General features: G+C 36.9%; 1 protein-coding gene across 1 annotated transcript in view; it reads left to right on the top strand.

Annotated features, from left to right (window-relative positions):
- The window catches only part of SPAG17 (sperm associated antigen 17), a 229,695-nt gene that overhangs the window by 87,936 nt on the left and 113,825 nt on the right, over positions 1 to 27,934 (top strand). Inside the window, exons 14-18 of the mRNA XM_079944374.1 lie at positions 211 to 438; positions 534 to 749; positions 7,929 to 7,990; positions 8,549 to 8,662; positions 16,249 to 16,403. Coding sequence (XP_079800500.1) covers positions 211 to 438; positions 534 to 749; positions 7,929 to 7,990; positions 8,549 to 8,662; positions 16,249 to 16,403 — 775 coding nt within the window. The remainder of the gene's footprint in view (positions 1 to 210; positions 439 to 533; positions 750 to 7,928; positions 7,991 to 8,548; positions 8,663 to 16,248; positions 16,404 to 27,934) is intronic.

The following is a 27,934-nucleotide window of genomic DNA, read 5'->3' as shown; positions in this document are numbered from 1 at the left end:
ATATCTTGATTGTGCAGCTTTCTTATTATTAGTTACCTTTGGTATTTGTTGCAGAATTGTGGAGCCTGTGTGTAAAGTCAGGTCAACACCCATCATGGCGTGACTCCTTTGTCATTTTGGTGGACTGACTCCCTGGTTGTCCCTCTTTTAGCCCTGTACCATGTGGTAATAAAGAGCATTCCTAGCAGCACTTGTCCTACTTTCTTACAGAAGTCTTGAGCTGGAATGAAGTAGAGCGAGCCTTCAAAGTGTTTACTTTTGAGAGCCTGAAACTCTCTGAGGTTGATGAAGAAGGGAAACTAAAACCTTCTAGAATGATGTATGGGACAGATTCTGAGATGTTCAACATACCATGGGACAACCCTGCCAGATTTGCTAAACAGATAAGGCAAAAGTACATCATGAAAATGAATACCCAAGAGACCAGACAGCGAACAGGTACACTGCCTGGAAGGAACAAAAAGTATTCTTGCATTGTATGATTGTCCATTTGTCTAGCATTGTATCTTATGGATCCTCTCTACACTGCCTAGATAGTAGAATCAAAGACAGAGTTTTATTTCTGGATCAGAATTGGTCAACATCTATGCAAGATGATGAGATCAACAAAGAACCTTCCGATCCTAGTCAGCCTGATACTAACAATATGAAGTATTCTGACCTGGATAATAGGAAATCCTTAGACTCTGATTACAGAGAACCATCAGGGCAGAAAAGCTTGAAGTCGCAGCTCCAACCTGAGCCTTTGAGTAAGTAAACTTGTGTCTCTGTGTGTGTACATGTGTCTATATGTGTGTGCGTGCGTGTGTATAGACGCTACTAGAGAATGTATAAACCAAAAAAAAAAAAAAAAGATTCAAGATGCATTATTTAAATGCCTCCCTATTTCAGTTGAAAAACTGTTTAATATCTAAATTATTTGGTTAATTAAACTTTGTTACTGAGTGTTGTTAGTCCTCATTATTTTAAAAAAAATTTTTATTGAAGTCGAGTTGACTTACAATGTTTCTGATATGTAGCAAAGTGATTCAGTTATATATATATATATATATATATATATATATATATATATATATATATTCTCTTTCAGATTCTTTTCCTTTATAGGTTATTACAAGATATTGAGTATAGTTCCCTGTGCTATACAGTTGGTCCTTGTTGTTTATCTATTTTATATATAATAGTGTGTATCTGTTGATCCCAAACACCTAATTTATTCCTCCCCTCCCCAAGTTTGTTTTCTATGTCTGTGAGCCTCTTTCTGTTTTGTAAATAAGTTCATTTGTATCATTTTTTAGACTCCACATATAAATGATATCGTATATTTGTCTTTCTCTGTCTGATTTACTTCATCTAATGTGATCTAGGTTCATCCATGTTGTTGCAAATGACATTGTTTTATTCTTTTTTATGGCTGAGTAATATTCCCGTGTGTGTGTGTGTGTGTGTGTGTGTGTGTGTGTGTGTATACCATATCTTCTTTATCCTTTCATCTTTCAATAGACATTTAGGTTGCTTCCACGTCTTGGCTATTGAAAATAGTTCTGCTATGAACATAGGAGTGTGGGTATCTCTTTGAATTATAGTTGTGTCTGGATACGGTATATGCCCAGGAGTGGGATTGCTGTATCCTATGGTAGCTCTATTTTTCGTTTTTTAAGGAACCTCCATACTGTTCTTCATAGTGGTTGTACCAATTTCCATTCCCACCAACAGTGTAGGAGGGTTCCCTTTTCTCCACACCCTCTCCAGCATTTATTATTTGTAGAGTAAGTCCTCATTATTTCAACCTTTTTTTTCCCAAAATATAAAACCTCTTAGTCCACTCTTACCTTCATAAATGTAGTACAGTGAACATAATTAAAACTTTCATCATTAGTATTTTACAAGGCTATTGTGATTATTTGCAAAACTTATTAAAAATTACCTGCAGTAACATAATGAACTGCCCAGTGCAGAGCTTGGTACAAAATCAGTGCTCAGTGAACATCAGTTCCCTTCCCTCCTCCTCATGGCTTAGGCGGTTACTCTCATTCTAGAATAAAGCATAATAAATATTGTTGTATTAGGAGGTATAGAAGCATAGAAGAATATTAGGCTAAATTTTTATTGAGCTGTCTTACACACAACTGATTAATTTCTTAAAATACACTTCTGTTATGTCCCTGCTTATAACCTTCAGTGGCTCCCTACTACCTGCAATATAGAACCCAACTTCTTGGCCTGCTTTACGTGCTTCTTCAGCAGTACCAGATTACTTTTCCCAAACCCTTTCTACTTTTTCCCTTTTGCTCACTTATCCTATGCTCTAGCCAAACAGAATTAGGCCCTATTTCCTCTAGGCAGCCTGCTCTTTTCAATCTCTGTGACTTTTCCCCACAATACCCTCCAACTAGAGTTCTCTTTTTGATTATTATTAGGTTTGAATGGTACCTCCATGAAGCTTTGTTACATGTGTACACCAGGAAATGCCTCCCTTACCATTCCATATGGTCATAATTAATCTATGCTTCCTTTATGGCATCAGTTATCATTTCCTATTACTTACTACCATTATTCATATGCCTATATTAAGGCCTCCTTAATACTATAGCTTTTTAGAGGTCATAAGTATGTTTATCTTAAAAATATTAATCATATACTACATCAGAAAACAAGTCCTAAAACAAATTTTCACAGATCAAAACTACAGAGTATGCTCTCAAACCACAAAGAAATTATGGAAAATATAGATGCAATAGGTAGAACAAATAAAATGAAAAAGTTTAGTTCTTTGAAAAGATTTTTTAAATTGAGAAATTTTTTTACAAAAGGCTGATCACAAAAAGAAGCATGAATAACCATATTAGAAATAAAGCTGTATCAGGAATAAAAATATTAGGAATAAAGAAATGGACTTCCTTTTAATCCTATAAAAATTTAAAAGACAGTAAAAGGATATAAACAACTTTATTCCACTAAGTCTAAAAATGAAATGAGCAAATTACTAGAAGAGTATAACTTACTAACATTCACTCAAGAAGAAATAGAGAACCTGAATAGTCTTGTAACTATTTAAATAAATTAAATCAATAATTTAAAATCTTCCCAAATAATGTCATTGGCTAGTGATATTCAATGCTCAAAAAAAGAAATAGTTCTAAGCTTAACAAAAATTAATTCCAGGAACTATAGAAGGGGTATTCTCTCCCACTCATTTTATGAAATTAACATCAGCCTTATAATAAAACTGTCAAAGATAATACAATAAAAGAAAGTTATAAATCAAAGTTATTCATGAATATATAGGCCAAAATCCTGAATAAAACGTAAGTAAACTGATCTAGCAATATACAAAATGATAATAATCAAGTACAAGTTTTTATAACAAGATTGAAGGAAAAAACATACATTGTAAAATCAACATCATTTATCAATTAACACAGTAAGAAAAATATCTCAATAGATGCAGAAAAAGCACTTAAAATTCTACAGCGATTTATGAAGTCAATTTAACAAACTAGCAATAGAAAGAAAATTTCTCTACTTTATAAAGGTTATTTTTAAAATTACTATAATAAACATTATATATCAAGATGAAAAGTTGAAAGATTTCCCTGGATCAGGAGACTATCCACTATAAACACTCATATTTAGGATTATACAGGAGATGCTAGCCAACTCAGTAAGGCAAGAAAAAGATAATATTGTAAAGGTTGAAAAGGAATAAACAAAACTGTTATTATTTGTAAATAGTGTGTATGTAGAAAACCCAAAATAATCCACAAAAGAGAGTCAGGAATAATATGCAAGTTTAATAAAGAAGTGTGATTGTGAAAGAACGTGCATAAGATGTCTGGAGTGCTGGGACTTTTCTTTATCATTATTCATTATACCAAGCATTTATGTTGTTTGTACTTTTCTGTATTATATTTCATAATTTTAAAAAGCATTAAAAAATAGTGCCACAAAAGAATAGGTGTTAAGTCAGTATTGACTAAATGGTCATCTTACCATTTCATTTACTTAAATGAGGGTAGAAGAGGAAGTCATCAATGGAGTGGAATTAGGGAAAATCTCCTTGCCTGTTAGCAGAGCAGATAAGTGAGGATGAAGGGGACAAAGGAGGGAGGGAGATAACATTTATTTAATATTGCCTGCTATATTCCAAGCACTGTGCTATTTTACATATATTAACTAATACTTTATATAAACATCAAGCCTTTGAGGAAGTTACTATTAGCCTAATTCTGAAGACAAGGAAACAAAGACTCAGAGTGGTTAAGTAACTTTTTCAACCACATACAAGCAGGAAGTCAGGATTCCAAAGAGGGCTATCTAACTCCAAATCAATGCTTCCTCCACTGTGGCTGTCTTGTGGCTTCCTCAGTTCCAGAAATTCCTTGCGATGCATCTGATAGTTTAGCCATATTCATAGTCTCTTCTTCATGGCAACACTTAACCTGATTTTGTTGCCTTCGGGTCTTCCTAGGGCTGGTTCCTTACCATTAGGGCTAGTTCCTTACCATTAGGGCTGGTTCCCTATTTCTCTGTTCTAAATACCCTTACCTATTAGCCTAGCTCACAAAAAATTAAGCCAAATAAGTTAGCCTGAGATGTTATGGTATTAGTGAATCCTATGGGAATGTACATGTATAGCAAAGAAGTCATTTTTTCTTTTAAATACTTTATTTATTTATTTGGCTGCACCTGGTCTTAGTTGTGGCATGCAGGATCTTCCTTGCGGCATCCATGACCTTCCTTGCAGCATGCAGGATCTTTAGTTGGGGCATGCGAACTCATAGTTGCAACATGTGGGATCTAGTTTCCTGACCAGGGATGGAACCTGGGCCCCCTGCACTGGGAGTGCAGAGTCTTAGCCACCAGACCACCAAGGAAGTTCCAAAGAAGTCATTTTGAGTTAATGTAGAGCCAGAATAAGCCAGGAGAGATATAAGGCCTGAGGGGTTTTTTTTGTTTTATTTTGCTTTTTTAATTTTTTTAATTTTTTAATTTTTTTTTTTTTAGAGCAGTTGGTATATAGTTTTTTCTCAGGCAACTTTTGCCACCTGGTGGTCAAACCACATAAGTTGGTGTTCTGGATCCTGGTGCAAAGTAAATGTTTATAGCAACTCCCTAATCATCAAGGCTGACAATGCTGTGATGGACAATGTATCCTAGAGGCCGAGCAATCGTGAGAGCTGAACCCTGTAAGGGTTGGCCTGTAAGGGATTCTACAGGGTGTAGGCTGGTCTACATCAAGAAACTGTTACATTTGGGTGGGGGAGGGCAGCTGAGCCTTGGTTCCTCACTGCGGCTGTTATATGTAAGGGAATTTTTTGTTGTTGTTGCTAATCTTTTTTTGCTTTTTCCCCTAACCCTGAGTCACATTTCTAAAGCATCGACTTTAGATCTCTTTAAACAAAGCAGAAATTGTTCATATATTTCCTGCACAACCATCTTAGCATCAGATATATATAAAAGCCTGTTCCTGGACATGAAGAGCTGAGTATTTGTGCTTTTCTCAACCAAACATCCATCTGAGACTGTTTTTGAACTTGACAGGGCCTATTGGATATTTATGAAAAACCTGAGAGTTGATAACTGTGAGGCTATAGGTTTAGATGTGCCCTTTATGCTTGTTGGGTGTTTTTTTAATAAAGTAACTGCTTTGCAGAGGGATCTTGTTATCTCTAAAGTAAAACAGATTAGGAAAGTTGTTTTTCAAAGGAATGAGAATGCATCCATTTCCAGATGTGTCAAAAACTACTGAATCACACTGTCAAGGGATTATGCGGTTGAAGGGAGAAATCAGGAAGAAAGAAAAAATGACTCTTGCTTTACTATTAAATAGAGAGTTCACATTAGTCTTAGAATGTTCTTTCCTTTGACAAAATAACTGGTGCACAAATTTTTAGAACATATTTTTTAAACTGGAGACTTTTTTCTGCTGGATCCTTAGACACAAGAGGGAATATCAGATCTCCTGGAAATCTGGCAGCCCACAGAATAGAATAATTTTTATTCCACAGATTTCATATCAATTGCTTCAAGGACACATGGGACATCATGGTCTATTTAGAGTTATAGTTGGCCTGAGTTTTCTCTTGAGTGGCTGTATTTATATAAATACTGAATTGTCTTTATAGTTTTCTTCTAAATCAAAATGGAACATTCATGCTGTCACCCTCACCAGCCCAAGGCGAGATGGAACTAGCAGTAAAGATATAAGTAGCTATGCTCCTAAAAGCAAGGAAAACATTGACCTATCCTGCTTAGACGTAATTAACTACTCCCTCTAGAAACCCAGATATGGTTCTCTTTGCCACAGAATGAAAACAAATCTTATGCTTACCCCCAAATAAGCTTTTGTTGTAGGATTTCTTCCACATTTCTTCTCTCTCTATATGGCCCTGTATTTATTTCCAGTTTCAGTATATGGTATAGATTTCTCTCATTCAATCAAAAAATATAGATATTTACCGAGTTCCTAGCATGTGTTGGTTGCTCAGAATACAGTTAGGGAAAATAAGATAAAGTTCTTATTCTCCAGGAATTCACATTTGATATGGAGAGACAGACATAAACAAATATTATTAGGCACTGATAAATACCATGATCAAAAATAAAGCAGGATAAGAAGCAGAAGGCTTTTGAGGAGGTGACATTTGAGCAGCAATATGAATGAAGTAAGGGTTTGAAACAGATGACTATCTAAGGCAAAGCATGCCAGACAGAGAAAAGCAAGTTCAAAAACTTCAAGACACAACAAGCAAGCCAGTGAGTCTGGTGTGGAATGAGCAAGGGAGAGTGGAAGGAGATGTGATTGGAGAGTTAAGCTGGAGCCATTTCATATATGACTTTGTAGGGATTAATTTGCTATTATTCTAAGGGTGATAAAAAGTCCGGCTGGCTGTTATTCAGCAGCATGACAGGTATGTTACAAGATTCACACCCTTACTCTATTACTTTGGTCAGATCTGGAAAATGCTATGTACTTTATCCATTTCTTTGTTAGAGATTCACAGTCACAAGAGCATATTACAAACTCTGAGACATTCACAGTAAAGATGTCTATCCACGTGAAACATATATCATGGAACTCTTCTGTGTAACATTTGTTAACTTTAGTAATTACTGAAGCATGGTGATTCAGAAATCAACAGCATGATTCTGTTTCCTCTCTGTCCATTTATATGGCTGTTTGCTCGGTACTCAAGAAGGATATCACAATCCCAATTATCATATAAGTCTACTGTTTGGTCACAGGGAGAACTAATGTGCGTGACTCACATTGGTCCATGGTATGGGGCAGTGGAGTCCAGCTCCCGATTCATTTTATTCATTTAACTAACTTTTTAAAACTCTATAAGTCTGCAGATGCCCATTAAATGGGTTTAAAATTAATAAACAATTAATGAATGGAAAAACTCTACAAGATGGTATATAGTATTATTTTTTCTGGTAGGAGTTGCCTTTATCTGGTAGTTATCCTTTCCATACATCCCCTGCCCCTGTCCTAGTTTGTCACCCATAAGATATGACCAAGAAGTTTGAAAAGCCTTTGTGATAGCTGCCAGCATGACAAGACACAACAGTGTGTAGTGAGCAGTTGACATAGTTTAATCAGTAAATATTTGCAGCTTGTAATGTAAAGGGACATTGTTAGAAGTGAGCCATACAGTCTGAAGGCAGACTATCTAACATGATTTAGGAATGTATTGTATAGGAAGCTGGGTTCTTTTCAAAGGACTTAGCATAATTTTTCTAGGTAGACACTGATTGAGAATTATTGACACAGACACCTTTTTGGAGGCATGAAACATGCCTTTTAGGAATTACCTTTTCAGCACAGAAAGCTAGATCATATGGCAACAAAAATGCACAGCGTTGACTAAAATGAGAACAAAGCCCAAACACAACTGGATGTTGGTGTCTTTGATTTACAGAGCGGACCATGAACAATGAGATCAAAGATAAAGCGGTCACGAATGCTGATCCTCTTGAAAAGGTAGGAAATTATTATTATAAATGTGTAGATGCGAGTAAGATGATCTGAGAAAACCGTGAACTAAAAAAAGGAGAGAGAGAAGCTTAGCAGGAGAATGCTGATGCTAGAGGAGAAGGGATTATTCAGACATCCCCTGACCAGCTCCAACTGGAGAGAAAGGAGTTAATTTCACCAGCCGCTCAAGCAAAACTTCCAGGCTCCATGCTCCTCTCTAGACAGTGTGGCTTGGCAACGTCACGAACACCTGCTGACCATACAGCCATGTAGAACTAATGCTGTCTTGAAGTGAGTTCAGAAAACCTGCCTATAATTGCTAACAGGACTCAGAAGAGTATAACCTAACAATAAAAATATTTAGATTATGTTGCCCATGAAAAAAAAGTCAAAGGCATACTCTTTCTGGCAGCAGTTCTCTTAAAGTGTTGCCATATGGATTTATACATATGCAGATTTCCCCAATTAGATGGAGTGCATGCTGGTTAGTTGATGGAGTCCAAGAGGGCTCCGTTTGGACTTAAACAAATTAAGGCTGAAATTGGATTCCTATGATTTTTTTAGAAACCCAAGAAGATGACTGTGGAAGCAGAGTTAGAGGACATAAAGAAAATGCAGCAACGCAATCTAATGGACTGGAGTTTTACTGAACATTTTAAGCCAGAAGTTCTGCTTCAGGTATTAATGGTCTGTGAGTCTGTGGAAGATGGTCAGATGGGCCTGGAGAGGCATGGTGTGATTTAGAACAGTTCACTTCTAGGTCACTCTCAGATCTAGTTCAGATCAATACTCCCATTTACTTCACCTATAAAGTGAGTTTAATCCCAGATTGAGCTTTGCATGCCCAAAATAGTTTAAAATATACTTTCTAAAAGGATGTTTTTTATAAAGTCTTTTAAGGAAAAAAATATAGATATGCATGACTGTTGCACATGTTTTTTTTAAAAAAACATAGTAATAAAAGTAAGACATTGGGAAGCAACCTTATTTTCCCCCATATTGCCTGGCAGTTCTCTTCAGTTTTCGCAACATTTCCAAGTATTTTCTGATACAATTAACGGGTCAATGGAAGTTGTGATAGCTAACATTTACTGAGCACTTACCATATGCTAGTCAATGATTAATATGTATTATTAGCTTATTTAATCTCTTCAATAATCCTGTGAAGTAGAAACTATTTAAATAGTAGAAAACTGAGACACCTTGACCAACAGTAACTTTTGTCCAAGGTCACATGGCTGATGAGTGAGAGAAGCAAGATACGAGCCCAAGAAATCCAGCCCCAGAACTTGTGCCCTTAACCACTATGCAAAATAATGAGTAACGCTAAAATGAACTTCTTGTTGCTTTTACGTTTTATGCAAAAACCTGTACTCTTTGGTTTTATCTTTTTAATTTCAATTTTACTTTTATCAAAGTTTTACATCCACATTTTTTTAACATCTTTATTGGAGTATAATTGCTTTACAATGGTGTGTTACTTTCTGCTTTATAGCAAAGTGAATCAGCTATACATATACATATATCCCCATATATCCTCCCTCTTGAGCCTCCCTCCCACCCTCCCTATCCCACCCCTCTATGTGGTCACAAAGCACCGAGCTGATCTCCCTGTGCTATGCGGCTGCTTCCCACTAGCTATCTGTTTTGCATTTGGTAGTGTATATATGTCCATGCCACTCTCTCGCGTCGTCCCAGCTTACCCATCCCCCTCTCCATGTCCTCAAATCCATTCTCTACGTCTGTGTCTTTATTCCTGTCCTGCCCCTAGGTGCTTCAGAACCTTTTTTTTTTTTTTTTTTTTTAGATTCCATATATATGTGTTAGCATACGGTATTTGTTTTTCTCTTTCTGACTTACTTCACTCTGTATGACAGACTCTAGGCCCATCCACCTCACTACAAATAACTCAATTTCATTTCTTTTTATGGCTGAGTAATATTCCATTGTATATCTATGCCACATCTTCTATATCCATTCATCTGTTGATGGACATTTAGGTTGCTTCCAAGTCCTGGCTATTGTAAATAGTGCTGCAGTGAACATTGTGGTACATGACTCTTTTCAAATTATGGTTTTCTCAGGGTATATGCCCAGTAGTGGGGTTGCTGGATTGTATGGTAGTTCTATTTTTAGTTTTTTAAGGAACCTCCATACTGTTCTCCATAATCATCCACATATTTTTAAAGCCAAAAAATTGTATAAAGAGTCTTACGAAAAATAACAGCTCCCACCCACTCCCATGCCAAAATTCCCAGAGGTAAAAATCTTCCAGGTATTTACCTGTTTCTTTTGTTACTTAATTGTCTCTCAGTAACAAGTATATTTAGTCTTAGTTTTAGTTTGGGGCATCATCATCAATTAACTCCTTCTTGAGAAGACAGCTTGCCCACCCTCCATATAACACACACTCAGACACATACACACACACACAAACACACACACGTGCACATACATTCATTCATACACTCCTACCCTCACAGCAGCATTTCTCCTTGCCATTCTCCAACACTGTTAACTATATCATAATTTTTGGTTAGATTTCAAGATTTACCTTATTTCAATTATATAAAAACTATTCACAACTGAACTGTATAGTATTCTATGATTACATTTCCTTTTCATTTGTTTAGTTTGTTATTCATTTATCATTACTACCCCCCAAATTCTCTACCAAAGAGTAAATCTCCTTTCAATCCATTCAGACCTAACAGGTATTCTATCAATTTTGTTGTCTAAGCAATGCCTTTCCTGTGTGCTCTCAACCTCTGCTTGCCCTCTACTTGTCTTCTGGGTTCACAGGGTCACACATGAATAGGAATTTTGCCCAAGGAGGGACCAGGAACTGAGTCTCACCCATAATTGATTTTGAAGATATTTAGGTAAAATTTGGGCCTTAGAGTTGATGCTGGAAAGGGTTAAAACTTTGAGGGATATTGGGATTGGGTGAATATATTTTACATATCGGGAGGATATGAATTTGAGAGGCCACAGTGTGGATTGTTATGTGTTGAACAGTGTCCCCGAAAAGAATTTTTAGAATCCTTACACCAGGACCTAAAAGTGTTACCTTATTTGGAATTAGGGTGTCTAAAAGATGAAATCAAGTTAGGATGAGGGCATTATGGTGAGCTGTAATCAAATATGACTGACGTCCTTGTAAGAAGAAGAAAATACCAAGTAAAGACAAAGAGACACAGGGAGAATATTTTGTGACCAGAGAGGCAGAGATTAGAATGAGGCAGATGCAAGCCAAAATACACCAAGGATTGATGGCCACTGCCAGAAGCTACAAAGCAGCAAAGAAAATTCTACCAGTTTTCAGAGAAAGCCTGCTGCACAGCTGTGGTCCTGCGATCTCCCTTCACTATCATGGCCACATCCTTTGCCTCTATTTCCAGTTAGATACTCTGTTGTCCTCTCTCTTGGGTTACTCTTTTTGTAGGGGACCGTCTCTTCAAGTTGCTTCCATAAATTTTTGAGGCATTGGATGTTTGAAAGTATCTTAATTCTATCCTTACATTTGACTGCCAGTTTGGCTTTACATAAAATGCTAAGTTAAAGGGTACTTTCCTGGGCTTCCCTGGTGGCGCAGTGGTTGAGAGTCCGCCTGCCGATGCAGGGGACACGGGTTCGCGCCCCGGTCCAAGAAGATCCCACATGCCTTGGAGAGGCTAGGCCCAAGAACCATGGCCGCTGAGCCTGCGCATCCAGAGCCTGTGCTCCACAACGGGAGAGGCCACAACAGTAAGAGGCCCGCATACCACAAAAAAAAAAAAAGTATTTCCCTTTGACATTTTGAAGGCATTCTTCAATAGTCTTTTAGCTTTCCAGATTGTCCTTGAGAAAAAAGAATGAAATTCTGATTCCTGATCACTTTAGTCTGTTTTTTTTTTTTCTTCTCTCTGTAAGGTTTTTAAGATTTTCTCTTTGTTCCAGTGTTCTAGATTTCCTGTTGATGTGCCTTGGTATGTGGTTCTATTCCTCATATTGTACTGGGGAGCCCAGTATAATCCAGAGACTCCTGTCTTTATATTCTGGGAAATGTTATACAATCATCAGTCTAAATCATCTCCCCTCTGTTTTCTTTAGTCTTTCTTCCTGAAACTCCTATTATTCTGGTGTTGGACTTCCTGGACTGAACTTCCAGTTTCTTTACCTTTTCCCTCCTAGTTTACAACACCTTTTCTTCTTATTCTGGAAATATGGCTCTGCTTTCATTCAATTTTTCTATTGGGTCTTCTGTGTCTGTTGTTATAATGTTAATTTCTTTAAGTTCTATTTATAATTAAAAATTACCTTTATAGAGCACACTGTTCACATTCCCTGGTGCCATATCTTCTCTTATCTCTATGAGGATATTAAAGTCCTTTGAAGTCATAGTGTCTTCTCCCTGCATCGTCTCTTTTCCTCAAATTTTTTTTTAACTTTTTGTTTTTTGGAGGAGAGGAGGGGAGATCTTCATTTTTCATATTGGAGAATAATATCTAGTGGTATTTGCCTCTTTGTTCATATTAATGAGACACTAAAAATATGATAGGAAGTGCTACCTGAGGTCAGGGTAGAGGGAAGTTGTCAACAACTGGACTTCGTTGTTGGGTAATTTGGCTGGGGGGTTTTCTTGGGAGACCCATCAGTGTTAAAGTATTAGTTCTGTACTCTTGGGCCATTTAGAGTCTCCAGGAAAAAAAGAAAAATCTAATCTCCTATCTTCAAGATATAACTTACCAGTCGGGGTTTTAGGAGCTGAGTGATAGAGGGAAAGAGTTTAAGGTGTCTTCCCACTCAACCTCCAGATCTGCGTTGTCCAATGTGGTAATCACTAGTCACATGTAGCTTCTGAGTACTTGAAATGTTGCGAGTTAAAGTGAGATGGGCTGTAAGTAGGCTATACACTACATAAGTATAGCTATATAAATGCTGTGCACACCAGATTTTTAAGGATTTAGTTGAAAAAGAAGGTGATACATTTCATTAGCAATTTTTACATTGATTACATATTGAAATGATAATATATTTTTGACATATTAGGTTAAATAAAACATACAGTTATAATTTTACCTCTTTAAAAATATGGCTACTATAAAATATGGCTACTATAAAATTTTATATTACACACATGGCTCACATTTGTGGCTTACCTTATATTTCTCTTGGACCATGCCAATTTAGACTTTTACAGAATTCTCTTTTTTCTGTGGTATAGGTCTCCTTCAGTGGTGCCTAGGGTCCCTCTTCTTAGAATCCACAGGGTCACCTTGTGTTGGTAATAAATCTCCCTTCTGCTGAGGTGGGAGATGGACAGTCCCCCGGCTGCTCAGGACTGTTGAGGCTTCTTAAAAGACTTCCTATTTTCAATGCCACTTTCACTCCGCTTTCAGAGGTACCTCACTCTGCCATTTCTTAAGCCTTTCTGTATTTCTGCACACAGATAAAGTTCCGTCTGGTCTCTCTTAAAACTACTCTTAGGATTTGGCTTTCCATGTTCTGCTAAATCTGTTACCACTTATCCTTCTGCTTTCTACCTTCTAAAATGCTGTTGCCTTTGTCTCCTCTTCTGTGGCCTTCAACTTTGTGATATTAAAACTCAAAATTTTTACAGTTCCTTTACTGAGGGGTTAGGGAGTACATGTGTTTAATCTTCCATTTTTAACTGGAAGTTCACTTCAGACTATTTTGATTTAGCTCTGTCCTTCCCACTCCATGAAGCTTCACTTTTCAAGGTCACACATAATTGTCCTGCCAAACCTAAATGAACACTTATCTCTGTTCATCTTCCTTGACCTTTTCATCAACAAAGCTGATCCATTCCCTGTGATACACTCTTCGCTCTTGGTTTCCAAGACACCATACTGGATTCCTCCTCAGTGCTCCATTTGGAATTTTGTCTAATACTTCTCCTCCACCTAACATCTAAATATTGAAGTGCCTCAAGTCTCAGTCCTGAATTGTCTTCTTTCCTCTGTAAACATTCTTTTAATGATTTCATCTATTATATATGTCTAACCCTAATGACTCATAGAATTTTATCTTCCAAATTATCTCTATCTTGAGCTCCACATTACTGTCCCTACCTCTAAATTCCACTTGAATTTCTGATAGGCCTCTTAAATATTTAGTGTCCCACATGAAGCAGATAATTTTCCCACCTAAGCATGTTTCTCCCCTCATCCATCTCAGAAAATGTCACCATCAAGCCAAAAGGCTAAGAGTCATTCCTTACTTCAGCTTTTCCTTTGTCCTGCATGTCTGATCCATCAAGTTTTGAGGGTATAACCTCAAAATATATCTTCAAGCTCTTCACCATCTCCACTGCTCCTACTTTAATTCAAGTACCATCCTTTCCATCTACTGTAATATCCTCCTAGTCATCAGCCTGCTCCACTCTTGGTCCATGCCAATCCCTTCTGTCCATATCAGATGTTCCATCAATTTCATCTTCTTAGACACACATCTCTGAACTCCAGAATTCTCTAGAAAAATCTTAATCAGATTTTGGAGAAAAATCTTACCTATCTTGTTCATTTTGTTTTTCTAGAACCTACATGGTGCCTGGCACATAGTAGGTCTTCATTTTTAATGAGAAAAGTAGTTAATGAGAACAACAATATTAATGCAGAAAAATAGGTAAAAGCCAAGTGTTTAAAATTTATTTTATTGGAGTATAGTTGATTTACAGTGCTGTGGCCAAGTTTTTAAAAAGGACAGGAAATACATTGTATGAAAGCTTATCAAATATTAAGAACAGCTACAGCTCTGAGAAACTTAGTGCTATTAGCAAACAAAATGCAGTAATTTATAAAAAAAAAAAGAAAACATAATGTACAATTTGAATTTTCACAGGAATGTAAAGTTGAACACTAGAATATCTATTAATAAAATTTAACACTTTAACAGATTAAAGAATAAAAAAGAACACCTAAATTGATGCAGAAAAATCATTTGATATGATTTAATAGTCACTAATGATTAAGAACTCAGAGCAAACTAGTAACAGGAGGAACTTTTCTAACCTAATAAGGAGTATTAGGTTACATAAACCCTACAGCAAACAAAACAAAAAAACAAAAACATACTTAATAGATGTCTACCCCAGCAGTCAAAGTAAATGTGGAAACACAAAGATTGTGGAGCTCTCTAATACAAGGAAGAATACAGGTTCATCAGAAATAAAAATATTTGTTTTTTGGACTTAAAATATGAAAGGAATTTGCCAAAAAAAGTAAAGTAATGGATAGCACCCCACATAGCAAAATTTTTTAAATGCAAAAATATTTACCACATGTGTGTTTCTTGTATTGGCTCTCAGGGAACAGATGTAAAAATTTAAATGCCACTTCATAAAGACACTCATAGAGGGGACTAGATTGGGGAAGTACATATATTATTTTAGTTATGCTACCAGTGTAAAATTGAAAGCAAAAGTAAAACAGTCCTTTCCTAACATAATGTGCAATTCCATGCCTTCAGATCATCTGAAAGGTAGAGAACAGAAAGCTGCCACCACCGAATTGATACAGACAAGAAAAACAAAACCCCACAGCTGTCTAATTGCTTTCCCTATGCATATATTTCTTTATGTTGATTGGCATAAGGAAAAGGCAACAGGACAGCGAGCTGCCTACTCTGCCCCTCTGTTTGTGGCTGCAGTTGCAATGCTGAAGATAGAATGTTTTGGAAAGGGCCAGGGATAGAAGTCATGTAGAAACAATATCAGGAGGACCGCTCACAGCATGTCTCTGTACTACAGCGTGGTGTAGTGGAGAGCACTGTGTGGAGTGTGAAATGTGACATGTAGAGTCGAAAGACTGGTATGAGCCCTGGCACCAGAACTTAGGGACTCCATATTCTTGGACGAGTATCTTATCCCCTCTTGGCCACAACTGATGCTGAAAAATGCAGCTTTTAATATTTTGAAATGGAAAAAATAATCATACCTATTTATCTGGGGCTTTTATGATGACAAAATGAGATGATCTATATGAAGGCATGGAAAACGTTAAATAAAAAACTCCTAGACTTAATTATTATCTCCCAGCGTTAATGAAGAACACTTGAGCAAATGCCTCTATGCCTTTAGCCTAGGATTTGTTTTTCTTTAAAAGTTGCTAAAATGCTCCTGAAAACGTCTGCCATCTATGGTCTCACCTTGACTAACATCATGGAGATAAGTGGAGAAAAAGAAGGGGGCAGAGAAATGCCCTAGCAGGAGACCCTTCTCTTGGGATAAAAAGACACAACAATGGATTTGTTTTGATTTTCAGGTTCTTCAAGAAGCCAATCAGCAATACAAGTGTATTGATTCTTATTACCACACCCAAGATAACGCTTTACTGTTGGTCTTTCATAATCCAATGAATTTGCAACGTCTGCACTGTGAACATTGGAACATTGCTCTTCACTCTAATGTTGGATTCAGGTAACCAACTTAGATAGTTTGGTTAGTTAGTTGTCTTAGCTTAGTTTGCTAGTTACCTAGTTTTTAGTTCTTATAGCCTAAGCTGGGTGGTTAAACTTGATAAAAACATTTGTGTGATACTATAGATTCAATTCAGCTCACCAAGTTGAATGTGTGTGCCAGGCACTGTGATAGGCATTGAAACTATCTCCCCAAGGAAGACAGATGTCATTCCCTATCCCATTGAATCTAGTGGGGATATTACTAAATTACATTTGATTCATTTAGACTCCAATAAAACAGCCTCTGAAAGATTTAAAGTAGGAACTACAAAACATGACATTCTGCATGCTGGTTTGTGGTAACTCCACTTGATCTAGGGAAGACTCAAAAGTAGGGCAGTTGAGTGGCACATGCAGTCAGGTTCCCAGCAAACTGAGGCCTCTAGGAATCAGTGATTTTTTTTTTCTTCCCAGATCCTTATTCCATTGCTAACTTAAAATTTTGCTTTCTCTCCTTATTAATAATGAGGACTTTTCATTATTTTTCAATACTGGTTAATGTATGTTCAGTATTTATTATTTGTATAGAATTGTTTTAGTCCTAAGGGATACAGAAAGATAGGACGAACATGGTCCTGTATAATAATTGGGGAAATAGGTTGTGTGCATACATGGGAACACACATTTTAAAGTCATGAGATGATTTTTCAAAATTAAGGCACGCAACAGATGTACCAAGCTAATATCTTAAACTGTGCTTTTCTTTGTTTTGTTTCTCATTCCAGTAATTATATTTTTCATTTCTTTGCCGACTAGGACTTCCAATACAATTTTGAGAACATCCTTGTCTTGCTCTAGGTTTTGAATATTCATCTATTAAGTATGTTTTTGCTTTTGTTTTTCTGCTGTAGGGTTTATGTAAATACTCCTTATTAGGTTAGAAAAGTTCCTCCTGTTACTAGTTTGCTCTGAGTTCTTAATCATAAGTAACTATTAAATCATATCAAATGATTTTTCTACATCAATTTAGGTGTTCTTTTTTATTCGTTACAGTGCTAAATTTTATTAATCGATATCCTAGTGTTCAACCTTATTCCTGTGAAAATCCAATTTGTCCATTATGATATCTTTTTTTATAAATTACTGCATTAGGTTTGCTAATAGATTATTTACAATATTTGGACCTGTATTCGTGGGTAAGACTCAGCTATAATTTTCCTTTCTTTAAACGTTCTTGTCTGGCTTTCGTATTGGGATTTTATTAGCCTCATAAATTAATGGGTGGATGTTCTCCTTTTTCATTTCTATTTTTTGATTTTCTGAATGAGTTTGTGCAAGACTAAGACTATATGTTCCTTTGGCATATGGTAAAACTTCCAAATAAGAATATCTGGACTTGGGATGATGTTGAATTACTGATACAACTTCTGTCATGGTTATTAGACTCTTCGGGATTTCTATTTATTTATTTACTTATTTATTTATTTTAACATCTTTATTGGAGTATAATTGCTTTACAATGGTGTGTTAGTTTCTGCTTTATAACAAAGTGAATCAGCTATACATATACATATATCCCCTTATCTCCTCCCTTTTGCGTCTCCCTTCCACACTCCCTACCCCACCCCTCTAGGTGGTCACAAAGCACCGAGCTGATCTCCCTGTGCTATGCAGCTGCTTCCCACTAGCTATCTATTTTACATTTGGTAGTGTATATATGTCAATGCCACTCTCTCACTTCGTCTCAGCTTACCCTTCCCCCTCCCTGTGTCCTCAAGTCCATTATCTACATTTGAGTTTTTGTTCCTGTCCTGCCTCTACGTTCTTCAGAACCTCTTTATTTTTTTAGATTCCATATATATGTGTTAGCATACGGTATTTGTTTTTCTCTTTCGGACTTACTTCACTCTGTATGACTGACTCTAGGTCCATCCACCTCACTACAAATAACTCAATTTTGTTTCTTTTTATGGCTGAGTAATATTCCATTGTATACATGTGCCACGTCGTCTTTATCCATTCGTCTGTCAATGGACACTTAGGTTGCTTCCATGTCCTGGCTATTGTAAATAGTGCTGCAATGAACATTACGGTGCATTTCTCTTTTTGAATTATGGTTTTCTCAGGGTGTATGCCCAGTAGTGGGATTGCTGGGTTGTATGGTAGTTCTATTTTTAGTTTTTTAAGGAACCTCCATACTGTTCTCCATAGTGGCTGTATCAATTTACATTCCCACCAACAATGCAAGAGGGTTCCCTTTTCTCCATACCCTCTCCAGCATTTACTGCTTGTAGATTTTTTGATGATGGCCATTCTGACTGGTATAAGGTGATACCTCATTATAGTTCTGATTTTCATTTCTCTGATGATTAGTGATGTTGAGCATCCTTTCATGTACTTGTTGGCAATCTGTATATCTTCTATGAAGAAACGTCTATTTAGGTCTTCTGCCCATTTTTGGATTGGGTTGTTTGTTTTTTTCATACTGAGCTGCATGAGCTGCTTGTAAATTTTGGAGATTAATCCTTTTGTCAGTTGCTTCATTTGCACATATTTTCTCCCATTCTGAGGGTTGTCTTTTCATCTTGTTTCTGATTTCCTTTGCTGTGCAAAAGCTTTTAAGTTTCATAGGTCCCATTTGTTTATTTTTGGTTTTAGTTCCATTTCTCTAGGAGGTGGGTCAAAAAGGATCTTGCTGTGATTTATGTCATAGAGTGTTCTGCCTATGTTTTCCTCTAAGAGTTTGATAGTGTCTGGCCTTACATTTAGGTCTTTAATCCATTTTGAGTTTATTTTTGTGTATGGTGTTAGCGAGTGTTCTAATTTCATTCTTTTACATGTAGCTGTCCAGTTTTCTCAGCACCACTTATTGAATAGGCTGTCTCTTCTCCACTGTATATTCTTGCCTCCTTTATCAAACATAAGGTGACTGTATGTGCATGGGTTTCTCTCTGGGCTTTCTAGCCTGTTCCATTGATCTATATTTGTTTTTGTGCCAGTACCATATTGTCTTGATTACTGCAGCCTTGTAGTACAGCCTGAAGTCTGGGAGCCTGATTCCTCCAGCTCCATTTTACTTTCTCAAGATTGCTTTGGCTCTTCGGGGTCTTTTGTGTCTCCAAGCAAATTGTGATATTTTTTCTTCTAGTTCTGTGAAAAATGCCATTGATAGTTTGATAGGGATTGCATTGACTCTGTAGATTGCTTTGGGTAGTATAGTCATTTTCACAATGTTGATTCTTCCAATCCAAGAACATGGTATATCTCTCCATCTGTTTGTATCATCTTTACTTTCTTTCATCAGTGTCTTATAGTTTCCTGCTGTAGGTATTTTGTCTCCTTAGGTAGGTTTATTCCTAGGTATTTTGTTCTTTTTGTTGCAGTAGTACATGGGAGCATTTGCTTAATTTCTCTTTCAGATTTTTCATCATTAGTGTATATGAATGCAAGAGATTTCTGTGCATTAATTTTGTACCCTGCTACTTTACCATATTCATTGCTTAGCTCTAGTAGTTTTCTGGTAGCATCTTTAGGATGCTGTATGTATAGTATCATGTCCTCTGCAAACAGTGACAGCTTTACTTCTTTTCCAATTTGGATTCCTTTTATTTCATTTTCTTCTCTGATTCCTGTGGCTAAAACTTCCAAACTATGAATAATACTGGTGAGAGTGAGCAACCTTGTTCCTAATCCTAAATGGACATGGTTTCAGTTTTTTACCATTGAGAACAATGTTGGCTGTGGGTTTGTCATATATGGGCTTTATTATGTTGATGTAAGTTCCCTCTATGACTACTTTCTGGAGAGTTTTTTTTTATCATAAATGGGTGTTGAATTTTGTTGAAAGCTTTTTCTGCATCTATTGAGATTATTATATGGTTTTCGTCTTTCAATTTGTTAATATGGTGTATCACATTGATTGATTTGCATATATTAAAGAATTCTTGCATTCCTCGGACAAACCCCACTTGATCATCGTGTATGATCCTTTTAATGTGCTGCTGGATTCTGTTTGCTAGTATTTTGTTGAGGATTTTTGCATCTATGTTCAGCAGTGATATTGGCCTGTAGTTTTCTTTTTTTGTAACGTCTTTGTCTGGTTTTGGTATCAGGGTGATGGTGGTCTTGTAGAATGAGTTTGGGAGTGTTCCTCCTTCTGCTATATTTTTGAAGAGTTTGAGAAGGATAGGTGTTAGCTCTTCTCTAAATATTTGATAGAATTCACCTGCGAGGCCATCTGGTCCTGAGCTTTTGTTTGTTAGAAGATTTTTAATCACAGTTTCAATTTCAGTGCTTCTGATCAGTCTGTTTATATTTTCTATTTCTTCCTGGTTCAGTCTCAGAAGGTTGTGCTTTTCTAAGAATTGGTCCATTTCTTCCAGGTTGTCCATTTTATTGCCATATAGGTGCTTGTAGTAATCTCTCATGATCCTTTGTATTTCTGCAGTGTCAGTTGTTACTTCTCCTTTTTCATTTCTAATTCTGTTGATTCTTCCTCTTTTTCTTTATAAGTCTGGCTAATAGTTTATCAATTTTGTTTATCTTCTCAAAGAACGAGCTTTTAGTTTTATTGATCTTTGTTATTGTTTTCTTCATCTCTTTTTCATTTATTTCTGATCTGATAGTTATGATTTCTTTCCTTCTGCTAAGTTTAGGGTTTTTTTGTTCTTCTCTCTCTAATTACTTTAGGTGTAAGTTTAGGTTGTTTATTTGAGGTGTTTCTTGTTTCTTGAGGTAGGATTGTATTGCTATAAACTTCCCTTTTAGAACTGCTTTTGCTGCACCCCATAGGTTTTGGGTCATCATGTTTTCATTGTCCTTTGTCCCTAGGTATTTTTTGATTTCATCTTTGATTTCTTCAGTGATCTCCTGCTTATTTTGTTTAGCCTCCATGTGTTTGTATTTTTTACATTTTTTTTCCTGTAATTGATATCTAGTCTCATAGCGTTGTGGTCGGAAAAGATACGTGATATGATTTCAGTTTTCATAAATTTACCAAGGCTTGATTTGTGACCCAAGATATGATCTATCCTGGAGAATGGTCCATGAGCTCTTGAGAAGAAAGTGTGTTTTGTTGTTTTTGGATGTAATGTCCTATAAATATCAATTAAGTCCATCTTGTTTAAGGTGTCATTTAAAGCTTGTGTTTCCTTATTTATTTTCATTTTGGTTGATCTGTCCATTGGTGAAAGTGGAGTGTTAAAGTCCCGTACTATGATTGTGCTACTGTCAAATTCCTCTTTCATGGCTGTTAGCATTTGCCTTATGTATTGAGGTGCTGCTATGTTGGGTGCATAAATATTTACAATTGTTATATCTTCTTCTTGGTTTGATCCCTTGATCATTATGTAGTGTCCTTTTTTGTCTCTTGTAATAGTCCTTATGTTAAAGTGTATTTTGTCTGATATGAGAATTGCTAGTCCACCTTTCTTTTGATTTCCATTTGCATGGAATATCTTTTTCCATCCCCTCACTTTCAGTCTATATCTTTCATTAGGTCTGAAGTGGGTCTCTTGTAGACAGCATATATACAGGTCTTGTTTTTGTATCCATTCAGCCAGTCTGTGTCTTTTGGTTGGTGCATTTAATCCATTTACATTTAAGGTAATTATCAATATGTATGTTCCTATTACCATTTTCATACTTGTTTTGTTTTGTTTATGTAGGACTTTTCCTTCTCTTGTGATTCCCGCCTAGAGAAGTTCCTTTAGCGTTTGTTGTAAAGCTGGTTTGGTGGTGCTGAATTCTCTTAGGTTTTGCTTGTCTGAAAAGGTTTTAATTTCTCCGTGCAATCTGAATGAGATCCTTGCTGGGTAGAGTCATCTTAGTTGTTGGTTTTTCCCTTTCATCACTTTAAATATGTCCTGCCACTCCCTTCTGACCTGCAGAATTTCTGCTGTAAGATCAGCTCTTAACCTTATGAGGATTCCTTTGTATGTTATTTGTTGTTTTTCCCTTGCTGCTTTTAATATTTTTTCTTTGTATTTAAATTTTGATCATTTGATTAATATATGTCTTGGCATATTTCTCCTTGTATTTATCCTGTATGGGACTCTCTGCACTTCCTGGACTTGATTGACTATTTCCTTTCCCATATTAAGGAAGTTTTTAACTATGGTCTCTTCAAATATTTTCTCAGTCCCTTTCTTTTTCTTCTCTTCTTCTTCTGGGACCCCTATAATTTGAATGTTGGTGCATTTAATGTTGTCCCAGAGGTCTCTGAGACTGTCCTCAATTCTTTTCATTCTTTTTTCTTTATTCTGCTCTGTGGCAGTTATTTCCACTATTCTGTCTTCCAGGTCACTTATCTGTTCTTCTGCCTCAGTTATTCTGCTATTGATTCCTTCTGAGAAATTTTGATTTCATTTATTGTGGTGTTCATCATTGTTTGTTTGCTCTTTAGTTCTTCTAGGTCCTTGTTAAATGGTTCTTGTATTTTCTCCATTCTATTTCCAAGATTTTGTATCATCTTTACTCTCATTACTCTGAATTCTTTTTCAGGTAGACTGCCTATCTCCTGTTCATTTGTTTGATCTGGTGGGTTTTTACCTTGCTCCTTCATCTGCTGTGTATTTCTCTGTCTTCTCATTTTTCTTAACTTACTGTGTTTGGGGCCTCCTTTTTGCAGGCTGCATGTTTGTAGTTCCTGTTGTTTTTGGTGTCTGACCCCAGTGGCTAAGGTTGGTTCAGTGGGTTGTGTAGGCTTCGTTCTGGAGGGGACTAGTGCCTGTGTTCTGGTGGATGAAGTTGAATCTTGTCTTTTTGGTGGGCAGGACCACATCTGGTGGTGTGTTTTGGGGTGTCTGTGAACTCAGTATGATTTTAGGAGGCCTCTCTGCTAATGGGTGGGGTTCCCATCTTGCTAGTTGTTTGGCATGGGATGTCCAACAATGGAGTTTGCTGGTCGTTGATTGGAGCTGGGTCTTAGCATTGAGATGGAGATCTCTGGGAGAGCTCTCGCTGATTGGTATTATGTGGGGCCAGGAGGCCTCTGGTGGACCAATGTCCTGAACTTGGCTCTCACACTTCAGAGGGTCAGGCCTGACACCCAGTCGGAGCACCAAGACCCTGTGAGCCACACGGCTGGAGTGCCTTCAGAGTTGGAGATGCTGGCCTGCAGTGTCTCTCCTTCTGTGCTGCACATTAGAATCACCTGCTTCTTCCTTGCTTTGCCCCAAAGGTAGTGTTCCACAGAGAAAAACAATAGCCTTGAAAACAGTCACAGCTCTGAGATGGCTTTTTTCCTTTGTGCTTAGTCGGGTTTCCCTTGCTCACAGGGAGCCACATGCAGAGGCATTGCATCCGGCTCTTCCGACCAGAGTTCCTAGTGTGGAATGGCTGCCACCAACACTTCAGCTCAGGCGAGCCATGTGCAGAAGTGAGGCAAAGGACACTGCATCCAAGACGGCAGCCAGGGACCGTGTCTTACCATTAAATTTATAAACACACATTTTTACTTCAGGATTAATCCCTTTCCTTCCTTTTGTTAGATTCAATTTTCTTAGCTCATTCTTAGCATGCGATTTTTAAAAGTCATACATTCTGTTTATATTCTTCTAGAAGTTACACTTATCCTTTTAAATCACATATTTAAACCTTTTTATATAATAGCTAGGGTTAAAGAATATTAATATCATTTCACAGAAAATGTTAAAATCTTTAACATATTTTCACTTACTCCCAACAAATCTCCTACCTCTGATTTAGAAATTGCCTAAAAATTTTATTTCCAATTGTAAAGTAATATTTTTTAATCATAAATAAGTGGCATAAATAGTTGCCTACATTTAATTGTAAATTTTATGATTTCTTAACTCTTACTTATATCCCATGTTGTCTTGGATGTTTTTTCTTAATGCAGCTGGAAGACATTTGTGAGTAATTCTTTCAGAAAGTATCTGTGGGTGGCAAATTTCCTGAATCATTGCATGCTGAAATATTCCTTATTTTGTTATCTCATTTGAAATATATATATCCGTGTTCTCTCATCACAGATCAGTAGTAATGATTCTGGGTTTTGTTTGAAATGCAGACTTATTGAAAGGTCCTGAGCATAAGAGAGACATGATATGACTTAAGGATGAAACAGATCTTCCTACTTGCTCTCTCTAGAATAGACTACAAGGGGTCGAAGGTAGGAACAAGGAGACTTGTTGGGAGTCTATGGAAGCAATCCTAGCAAAAGGTGGTAGTGACAGACCAGGACGGTAGTGGTAAAGGGAGTGAGAAGTGATCAGATTCTGAATGTATTTTAAATATGTTTTAAAAAATCATTTGGATTTCCTGACAGATTGGAAGAAGAACATGAGAAACAAGAGTAGTCAAAGATAACTTCAGGGTATTTGTCCTATTCAACTCAACCTGATGACAAGTGCAGACTTGCCATCAGCTAAGAGGCCAAAGGGCTTGATGAGCAGTTTGGAGTGGAAGATCAGGAGTTTGATTTGGGGCATGCTGAGTTTGAGATATCTTCTACCTTCCAAATAAAGATGTTGTGTAACCATAATTGATAGTCTACAATTTTCAGTTTCTTTCTTTCTCTTTTTTCAGGCAAATAAGGTATTTTATTATTAAATTTTTTTTATTATTTTTAACTTAATTTTTATTGGAGTATAGTTGCTTTACCATGTTTTGTTAGTTTCTGTTGTACAGCAAAATGAATCAGCTATACCTATACATACATCCCCTCTTTTTTGGATTTCCTTCCCATTTAGGTCACCACAGTGCATTAAGTAGAGTTCCCTGTGCTATATAGTATGTTCTCATTAGTTGTCTATTTTATACCTAGTATCAATAGTGTATATGTGTCAATCCCAATCTCCCAGATCCTCCCACCCCACCCCTTTCTCCCTTGGTATCCATACGTTTGTTCTCTATGTCTGTGTCTCTATTTCTGCGTTGCAAATAAGATCATCTATACCATTTTTCTAAATTCCATATATATGCATCAATATATGATATTTGTTTTTCTCTTTCTGACTTACTTTGGTCTGTATGACACTCTCTAGGTCTATCAACATCTCTATAAGTGACCAGTTTTGTTCCTTTTTATGGCTGAGTAATATTCCATTGTATATATGTACCACATCTTCTTCATCCATTTCTCTGTTGATGGACATTTAGGTTGCTTCCATGTCCTAGCTATTGTAAATAGTGCTGCAGTGAACACTGGGGTACATGTGTCTTTTCAAAGTATGGTTTTCTCTGGATATATGCCCAGGAGTGGGATTGCTGGATCATATGGTTACTCTATTTTTAGTTTTTTAAGGAAACTCCATACTGTTCCCCATAGTGGCTGTACCAATTTACATTCCCACAAACAGTGCCGGAGAGTTCCCTTTTTTCCACACCCTCTCCAGCAGTTATTATTTGTAGACTTTTTTCTTTTTTTTTTTTTTTTTTTGCGGTACGCGGGCCTCTCACTGTTGTGGCCTCTCCCGTTGTGGAGCACAGGCTCCGGACGCGCAGGCTCAGCGGCCATGGCTCATGGGCCCAGCCGCTCCGCGGCATGTGGGATCCTCCCGAACCGGGGCACAAACCCGCGTCCCCCGCATCAGCAGTCGGACTCTCAACCACTGCACCACCAGGGAAGCCCTAGACTTTTTTTTTTTTTTTTTTTTTTTTTTGCGGTACGCGGGCCTCTCACTGCTGCAGCCTCTCCCGCTGCGGAGCACAGGCCCCGGACGCGCAGGCCCAGCGGCCGTGGCGCGGCATGTGGGATCCTCCCAGACCGGGGCACGAACCCGCGTCCCCCGCATCGGCAGGCGGACTCTCAACCACTGCGCCACCAGGGAGGCCCTGCCCTAGACTTTTTGATGATGGTCATTCTGACTGGTATGAGGTGAAACCTAATTGTAGTTTTGATTTGCATTTCTCTAGTAATTAACAACATTGAGCATTTTTTTCATGTGCCTATTGGCCATCTGTATGTCTTCATTGGAGAATGACTATTTAGATTTTCTGTGCATTTTTTGATTGGGTTGTTTGTTTGTTTTTTTTATTGAGCTGTATGTGTTGTTTGTATATTTTGGAACTCAATCCCTTCTCTATCACATAGTTTGCAAATATTTTCTCCCATTCTGTAGGTTATCTTTTCATTTTGTTTATGGTTTCCTTTGTTGTGCAAAAGCTTTTAAGTTTAATTAGGAGCCATTTGTTTATTTTTGTTTTTATTTCCATTATTCTAGGAGACAGATCCAAAAAAAGTATTGCTGAAGTTTATATCAAAGAGTGTTCTGCCTATGTTTTCCGCTAAGCTTTTTATAGTGTCTGGCCTTACATTTAGGTCTTTAATCCATTTTGAGTTTATTTTTGTGTATGGTGTTAGGGACTGTTCTAATTTCATTCTTTTACATGTAACTGTCCAGTTTTCCCAGCACCACTTATTGAAGAGACTATCTTTTCTCCATTGTTTTGTATATTCTTGCCTCCTTTGCCGTAGATTTTAATTGCCCATAAGTGTGTGGGTTTATTTCTGGGCTTTCTATCCTGTTCCATTGGTCTATGTTTCTGTTTTTTGTGCCAGTACCATACAGTTTTGATTACTGTGGTTTTGTAGTATAGTCTGAGTCTGTAGTATAGATTCCTCCAGCTCCATTCTTCTTTTTCAAGATTGCTTTGGCTATTCAGGGTCTTTTGTATTTCCATACAAATTTTAAAAATTTTGTTCTAGTTCTGTGAAAAATGCCATTGGGCATTTGATAGGGGTTGCATTGGATCTATAGATAGCCTTGGTTAGTGTGGTCATTTTAACCATATTGATTCTTCCTATCCAAGAACACAGTATATCTTTCCATCTGTTTGTGTCCTCTTCAGTTTCTTTCATCAGTGTCTTATAGTTTTTGGAGTATAGGTTTTTTGCCTCCTTAGATAGGTTTATTCCTAGGTATTTTATTCCTTTTGATGCAATATTAAGTGGGATTGTTTACTTAATTTCTCTTTCTGCTATTTCATTTTTAGTGTATAGAAGTGCAACAGATTTCTGTGTATTAATTTTGTATCCTACAACTTTACCAAATTAACTGATGAGGTCTAGTAGTTTTCTGGTAGTATATTTAGGATTTTCTATGTATAGTACCATGTCATGTGCAAACCATGACAGTTTTACTACTTCTTTTCCAATTTGCATTTCTTTTCTTTAAAAGAGATCAAGAATTAAAGAAAATAATGAAGCAACTTGAGTATAGAATTCATCTAGCTTTATTTTTTCAAAACTTTTATCCTCACTTTCATACAATTTGACAGTAACTAATCTTTATTGTCAAACCTAAATATTTCAACTTTTTTCCCTAGCAACAACTTTCTTTGGACATTCATATATTGTAAGTGTACACAACATTTAGTTAAAATAATTACAATAATCTGTATAAATAGAATAAATGGATTTGGGAGCAAATATTACTGAATCCTGGTAAGCAATAAGATGCTGATATATACATAAATGCACAAGCAGCTTAGGGTGTAGTATTTAGGATGTGGGTATTCAAGGGCCAGTAAGTTTTATAGCAAGAGTGCAGTGTTTCAGCTAGTACAGTGAGTCACTTAGCTGGT

This window comes from Stenella coeruleoalba (assembly GCF_951394435.1).
Source record: "Stenella coeruleoalba genome assembly, chromosome: 1".
NCBI classification, from domain to species: domain Eukaryota; kingdom Metazoa; phylum Chordata; class Mammalia; order Artiodactyla; family Delphinidae; genus Stenella; species Stenella coeruleoalba.
The sequence above is the reverse complement of the archived record's forward strand: the minus strand, read 5'-3'. Positions and strand labels throughout refer to the sequence as shown.